Consider the following 8,429-nt stretch of genomic DNA (forward strand, 5'->3'; position numbering starts at 1 on the left):
GGTGTATCTTTTTATCTTTTTTTTCTACTTGGTTGAAATGGTCATACAATATAAAGCCATTTATTACACACATATTAGTGAGACAGGAACAGAAATTTCCACCACTTTTTGGAGCTCCTTCTAACAGGATATTTTGAACGAATTCGGTCACAAATATTAATATCAACACCATGAAAGTTTGCCTAGTAATTAGTAATGATCCTCGCTCTTGTGATATATTTAACAGTACCATCTTTTTGTCTCCTTTCAGTAATATCACTCTAAAATAACTGGTATACACCAAGTAATAAATTCTGTGAGTACATATTTTATGTGATAAAGGTATTTCATTTATACATGTATTCTATATATATTAAGTAAATGTTTTGATTTATAAAGGATCAATTGCAAGGATAAAACATTTTTAATTTAAACTAAATTAATCGTATTAAAATATAGTTGATCATTGATTGTTTGCTGCTTAATGTCCAGTCACGCATACATCATCATAACATGGATTATAAGGAAGAGTTAACGTTTATTAGCTACTGACATCTTTCAAGAACAGAGTCTAATAGAGGCCTAACTCTGGCAAGTTTGTCAGTAGAATCCGCCTCTGGTTCATTCACATGTAAATACTGTGTCAGTTTTTCATATCTTTTTACAGACATGACATCTTTTACACCTCCATTAGCAAGGAATTTATTTGTCGACCATAACAACTTGTAGTCCAGAACATGTATAGTCCCCATTAGAATTAGGATTCCTAGAAAAGATAAAATATACACTTTTAACTTTTTGTCATAAAAAAGTTACTTTTAATATCACTTTTAAATATACATCATGTGTATGTTGATATAGGCTGTGTACATATCTTGACATGTAAAATTTCTGTAATAAACCTACTTCTACTTTTGAAAATTATAAAAAAAAACATATATAACAGCAAACACAATTTTAAAATATCAGACATGTATAAAGGCATGTACAAACCAATAAATATTTTAAATAAAAGCATGTGGTTTGATTGCTAATGAAACATCTCTCAATCCAAGTCACAATGAATAAAAAAAACAAAACAATTATAGGTCAACATACAGCCTTCAACATAGAGCTAAGGTTTACATTTTGTACACCAAACAGCAAGCTATTTAAAGGACCCAAAAATGGTATAGATTTTAATTATAAAAACGCATAATTATATGCGAAGTTCGTTTTCTTCGACATTTCGTAATTCTCTACTATCTATAGTATATGTTCAGTGAGTACTTCTTAGTAACTTTGTAATCATTATTAGATATATTTTCGATTAGTTAAGTTGGAATATTGTTAGATAGAATTTTAGTTTGATTAGAGTTAGAGAATATAGTTAGAGAATGGCAGAAAGTTTACGATCTCGTAAAGGCATAAATTACAAGTCGCTGAATGATTATGGACTGCCAGCATTAAATTTGACAGATCCTGTTAAGATTTCCACACCAAGGAAAAAGTTAGAACTCACCACAGCAAGAATTTTAGATAAGGTAGTGGCCGAGGACTTGGATTCTGACGAAGAAGGAAGTCGCTCAGACGAAGAACTAGAACAGTTACGTAAGAAGTTGAAGAACACAGAAGATAGTATAAGAAAGAAGAAAGAGGAGGAGAAAGCAATCTTAAAAAAGAAAATAGAAGAAGGGGAAAAGATGTTGAAATCAATGAAAGGTGAGGATAGTATAATATATGACAAAGTTAAATTAACTGATCTTAGAAAGATGGAAACTTTAAGGCTTAATTCAAAAGTTGATAAAAAATTGTCAGATATGGGGTTATTTGACAAACCTGAAATAAAAGGAGACGCTAGTAAAAAGAAAAGCAAACTTAAGATTACTAACTCTAGTTCAGAGAGTAGTTCTGATGATGGGGTAAATAGAAAAAAAGGGAAAAAAGGGAAAAGTGATAAAAAGAAATGTATAGCTGTTTCGGATAGTTCGTCCGATTCGTCCGATTCGGAAGATGATTCTGAGTGTGAAAAGAAAAAGAATAAGCGTAGGAAAAGAAAAATTAAATCTGGTATTCAGAGTAAGTCGTCAGATAAAGTCAAGAATCAACTTTTATGGCCTCATTCCGCTCTACAATATGAGTATGTAAATGAATCAACTTCCTTTAAAAGTTTAGACATTAAATTGTTTACCGCGGGAGAGCTTGAAATTATCACAAGTCATGGTATTTCTGAAACAGAGAAATCGGGTAGATTGAATCTTTTAAAGAAAATTACTTACTATAGTAATATTTATGCTTGGAAAGGTCTTCTCGCCTTTTATGCAGCATGGCTACGTAAAATAGAATTGGGTCAAAAATCTTGGAAAGATGACCCTACGTGTATTGAAGTTCCGGTTTTAAGTCCTTACATTTTATCTAAGTCGGAGAGCTCTTCTGGTAGTAAGACATTTAAATCAGATTTCACAAAAAAGGCAGAAAGTATTTGGTTTTGTACATTATATAATAGAAATCGGTGTACGTCAAAATCCACGCCGCATCAAATTAATTTCAAAGGTCAATATAAGACTGTCTTACACATTTGTGCAGTTTGCTGGAAAAAAGGATAATAAAAAGTTAAATCAGCCAGAATGTTCTAATACTTGTCCTAATTTTCCTGTTTGACTAGATCGTATTAAAAAGCTTGATCCTGATGCGGAGATTTTTTATCCTCAATACATGAAAGACAGCTTGAAGAGGAATAACTCTAATATGAAATTTTTATCAAAGAACAGTGGTAATAAAAAAGAGAACGATAGTTCAGAAGCTTGTAAAAACGATCTTTGTAAATTAGTATATGAGGGTAAATATGATGTTTTGAAAACTGACAAGCTTTTACATGATCACGATTTAGTTTTTAAATCGTCAAAATTGAATTTTGAAGACTGTAAAATAAAAACACTATCAAAAATAAATGTGGATAATTTTAAATTGATGCGTAGTGATTATTCGGACAGAGAAATTTGTAAATTGTTAGAATTTGGATTTCCAATTGGATTTCACCGAAATAAGGAATCTATGAGTTTATTACGAGATTTTAAGGTTCAAAAAAAGGTGTTACAAGTTAAAAATCATCGTGGGGCAGTAGAGTTTCCCAATGATATGGAGAAATATTTGGTAAAAGAACTTACTAAGGGGGCAATTATTGGTCCTTTTCATGTGAATCCATTTGATCATGGTATTATTTTATCTCCATTGAATACGGTTCCTAAAAAGGTTTCAACGGAAAGAAGGATCATTCTAGACCTAAGTTCGGCTGGTGGAACTGGTGTAAATGAATTTATAGATAAAGATAATTATTTAGGTGAACCAGTTTCTTTAACATACCCAAGATTAGATGATTTAGTTTTGTTAATAAAGAAAAAGGGAAGTGTATCTCATCTTTTCAAACGGGATCTTGCCCGGGCTTACAGACAAATTCCAATTGATATTGGAGATACCTTTTTAGTAGGGTTTGCTTGGAATGGACATATATTTTTTGATATTGTGCTGTCTATGGGCTTAAGATCAGCTGCACAAATATGTCAAAGATTGACAAACGCTATTGCTTATATTTATAGCTCTTTAGGGTTTGATATCATAAACTATTTAGATGACTTTGCCGGGGTAGAAAGTCCAGAATTGTCTGCAAAAGCCTTTTTAGAATTACAAAATGTGTTAGCTTCTTGTGGAATTGAAGAGTCCGAACATAAAGCTGTGGGTCCTTCAACTAGAATGGAGTTTTTAGGAATTATTTGTGACTCAGTTAAAATGACTTTAGAAATTTCTATTGAAAGATTAACAGAGATAGATTTAATTTTATTGGAGTGGGTAGGAAAATAATTCGCCTCTAAGCGTGAAATTCAATCGCTTGTTGGAAAACTGAATTTTGTAGGGTGTTGTGTTAGACCCGGACGAGTTTTTATTTCTCGAATACTTAATTAGTTAAGATATATTTATCAAGATGTAAAAAAGAGCGAGGTGCCTGAACTTGTTAAAAAAGACATCTTATGGTGGAAAAAGTTTTTACCTTTATATAATGGTGTATCAATGATGTTAATAGAGGAATGGTCGAAACCAGATGAAATATTTTCTTCTGATGCATGCATGACAGGTTGTGGTGGCATGTTCAAAGAACATTTTTTTCATGTTGAATTCCGTGATGCTATTGTTAATGAACAGCTTCATATTAATGCATTAGAAATGTTAACAGTAGTGGTATGCCTGAAATTATGGGGAACTAATTTGAGAGGAAAGAGAATTATGATTAAATGTGATAACCAGGTTACAGTAACAGTAATTAACACTGGAAAATCAAGGAATCAGTTTTTACAATCTTGTTTGCGTGAGATTTGTTTTGTAGCCGCCATTAACGAATTTGAGTTGAGGGCAGTTCACATTGCAGGTGTTGACAATCGTTTAGCTGATATGTTGTCTCGCTGGCATTTACATAGTAATTATGCTAAAACATTTTTTGAAGAGACAAAATATATACATTTAGAAGAATTTGAAGTGACAAATGAGTTGTTTCAGTTTATTCATGAATGGTAACTTACGTTTTCAGATAGACAAATTAGAGAACTAGAAAGGGATGTAAAGATATCGACATTATCAGCCTTTGCTGTAGGAACAAAAAAGAATTTATTGGTTTAGTGGCGAGCCTTTTTGCTTTTTTGTACATTTTTTAATTTAAATGAATGTCCTGTTTCATTAAAAACGATCTGTTTGTTTATTCAATTTTTGAGTAGATCGTTCAAATCAGTAAGTTCTATAAAAAATTATGTATGTGGGGTTAAAACTATGCATTTAATGTAAGACAAACCTTTTGTTCATTTAGATGAATTTTCTGTCAAGTTATTATTGAAAGGGATTACTAGAGAGAAACAGCATTTACCACTACAAGGGTTAGCTATTACTGTAGATATGTTATTAGATATTACTAGAGTTATAAATCACGACGATCCAAAGCAGTGCACTATATGGTGTTTATTTTTATTTGCCTTTTTCTTAATGGCGCGCAAATCTAATTTAGTACCTGATTCTAAAATGTCTTTTGACAAAGATAAACAGTTAACCAGAAATAAAGTAATTTTAGAGGGTAATATTGCTATTGTAATTTTTAATTGGTCAAAAACCATACAGATGGGCAATAGAATTTTCAAGATACCATTGATTGAAAATACTAGATCTGCATTATGTCCATTAAGAGCTTATAGAAATATGTGTAAATTAATTCCTGCCGCCGGAGATAGTCCAGCCTTTTTATTTCCTAGTAAACACAAGTTAGTTCCTGTGACTTATACAGATTTTCAGCGGTATATTAAAGAGTTTATTAGTAAGATAGGCAGGAATCCACGACTATTTTCTACTCACAGTTTCCGCCGAGGGGGTGCGACCTTTGCTTTTGAATCTAAGGTACCTGCAGAGTTAATACAAGTTCATGGTGATTGGGCAAGTGATGCCTATAAATTAAATCTTCAATTTTCTTTATCCGAAAAAGTCTCTGTTGCTAAGGCCATGACTAAATTTATCCCTTAATTGCAGTAATGAAGAAGAGGGTGTTAATCTTATGTGACTCTATTGGGAAATATCTGGATGGGATGAAAGACACGGTTGTACAGAGTTTTAGTGGAGCTTATTTAGGTTACATTAAATATGTTATTGATAAGGAGTATATATATCTTCATGAGTTTGATAGCTTTTCGCATATTATTTTACATTTTGGTACCAATGATATAGAGAAACATTCTATAGAGATTATTTTATGTAAATTTAGAAATTTGATATATAGTGTAAGAAATAGAAATAGAGACATAAATATCTTGATATCTTCTATTTTACCGCGACCAGTTGATTTTGTTCAGTTTGGATATAAGGTTGTTCAGATTAATAAAGCCTTGATTGGTATTTGTAAAGATGAGAAAATAAGTTTCATTAAGTCTTATAGAAGATTTTTATTTAAGGGCTCTCCTAAAAGAGATTTATTTGCAATTAAAGATGGAGGTTTGCATTTAAATGAAGCTGGAGTTACCCAGCTTAAGATGTGTTTTATTCATGTCATTTCACATTTGTAAATTGTATATGTTTAATTATGTAGTTGTAATTTATAGTATGTTAATTCTAATTTGTTCATATTTTGTAGATAACCATTCTAGTATGTGGCTTACAATGAAGTTCTTTATTCGTTGAGTCAGAAGATTTTCAAAGAAGTAACATATTCTTTGGATCTTCAGTAGGAGATTTACAAGAAAGTATCGTTTTGATTTCTTGAGTCTCGTCAGGCTTACACAAGTGTATATCAGTTTGTGGGTGTGAGTTATTTTTCTTTTGCTTTTTCTTTTTTTTCTTTTTGTCTTTTGCGGGCTTGTTTGGCGGTTTATTTTTGTAGGGCCCGCAATTGTGTATACTCTATGTCATGTATGTGTATAAATTATTTGCTAAATGAATTTGTACAATAATTTTCGGCCAAAATAAAAGTTTTATTTATCTTGTTTTATATTCTGAGCCAAAGATAATTGTATAGTTTTTAATTATAAAAACGCATAATTATATGCGAAGTTCGTTTTCTTCGACATTTCGTAATTCTCTACTATCTATAGTATATGTTCAGTGAGTACTTCTTAGTAACTTTGTAATCATTATTAGATATATTTTCGATTAGTTACCCTCCCACCCATCCCTAATGTTTAATTATTGTACTTGTGAGTTTAATATTGACAGATTTAATTTGTGCGGTTTATTTTTGTAAGGCCCGCAATTGTGTATACTCTATGTCATGTATGTGTATAAATTATTTGCTAAATGAACTTGTACAATAATTTTCGGCCAAAATAAAAGTTTTATTTATCTTGTTTTATATTCTGAGCCAAAGATAATTTAAAAAAACAAAACAAGTCTTATCTTCAACATGAGAAAGGTGAAACACCTATGAACAGCATCAACAAATGACAACCACTAAATAACAGGCCTGTACATGAGTGCATAAAAATGCATACATGTACATGTATATATATATATCAGTTTAATAAAGGGAATTTACTATGCATTTCAATTTAATTTTCTTACTATCAACCAAGCTTACAATGAATCGTACACGTATAACCCTTGTTAGTTTGTACAGATATTGTTTTTCACTTACCTAAATATTCAGACATTTCAGCCAAATCTGTCTCCGTCCAGGTTTGTGTCATTTCGTCCGGCTAGCTGCTGTTTGCGTGTTGCATTTAGGTTGGTCTCTTGGGCATGTTTACTAATCATGTCTGTGCCAGTTCACTAACATCAGCATTCAATAATACTTGAGGTCCGGTACGTTCGTTTAACTGTCGAACATGTATATATCTTGATTGGCCTCGCTCTATATTATCTCATTCATGCCAGTATCATCATTTCCATCCTCCTGATCCTACACGATTTCACCATCAATATCATCTTCCTCCTCGCTAACCAACGGTTCATCTATGTCAGATACATTCCCGTTATCCTTACCTTCAATACTTTCGTCGTCTGATATATTTTGAAGGGCTGGTCCAGTCACAATTTGTTCCTAAACATCCCATACACTCGGCCTGCCGGAGGCCGCCATATTTGTTATTGTCGCCTGTTATTACTGTAACGGGAGTGAAAGATTCCACTGGCTTCGTTTTCCCGTTGTCTACCCAAGTTCTGGGATATCGGACAAAGTACGTAAAACTACGTGAATATAAACAAGATGTTTATTTTAAGACAAACATTATGGTTGAACATACGATTCTGACATAAATAAATATACTGAAATACGGTGGTGGCTAGTCTACTTGTATAAAAAAAAGGTTCCATATTTGCAAGCCAAATCGTATGAGCGTCTGCTCATTTTAAATCCTAAGTGTAGACTGCCCAGAACCCGGTGAGTGACGTCATACTTATAGTTCCTAGGGACAACGAGCCCGGTCGGGCACGTGCCAGAACAGGAAGTCCTGACAAGGATAATTTCATGGCCGGTCTCGGAAGAAAGAGTTACGGAACTATAAGTAATTCTAAAGTTACCCAATTTCCCCAAATATATAGAATAAATAAGTAAACAAAGTGACCACCAATACACCCCCCCCCCCCCCCCTCTCTTAAGACATAATGTGCCCACACATTAGTCCAAAGATCGGTGAGGTATACTTACCAAAATTTAGAATACAGACACATATAGTTATCAACAAATTAATCAATTTACTGTTAATGTCAATAAATAATTTGAAAAATAGTTCAAGATATTCGGTTATTCACTTAATGTTCAAAAGTCACAAATACATGTACATCACGAGACATCATCAGATACGGAGTAAGGAATCCAATTATAAAGTGTGGTCGGAGCATCCAGTCACACATCTTGTCCATGGTTCCAGGTAGCCTGTAAATAAGGTAAAATTCGTCTAGTAGAGTTTCCAAATCTGTATAGTCGTCCAAGTAAGTGTTTCCCAACATTTAAT

The 8,429-nt window shown here is 32.5% G+C and overlaps 1 protein-coding gene across 1 annotated transcript; it reads right to left on the reverse strand.

Annotated features, from left to right (window-relative positions):
* Window positions 1-312: 312 nt before the first annotated feature.
* On the reverse strand, window positions 313-7,564 carry LOC134696647 (piggyBac transposable element-derived protein 2-like). Its single transcript, XM_063558557.1, has 2 exons — window positions 7,112-7,564; window positions 313-745 (listed from the first exon to the last, which is right to left on the reverse strand). Exons 1-2 carry the CDS (start codon window positions 7,161-7,163, stop codon window positions 525-527), a joined length of 273 nt encoding a protein of 90 aa, XP_063414627.1. The 5' UTR covers window positions 7,164-7,564; the 3' UTR covers window positions 313-524.
* Between the last annotated feature and the right edge of the window lie 865 nt (window positions 7,565-8,429).

Source organism: Mytilus trossulus, chromosome 14 (assembly GCF_036588685.1).
Source record: "Mytilus trossulus isolate FHL-02 chromosome 14, PNRI_Mtr1.1.1.hap1, whole genome shotgun sequence".
Lineage (NCBI taxonomy): Eukaryota > Metazoa > Mollusca > Bivalvia > Mytilida > Mytilidae > Mytilus > Mytilus trossulus.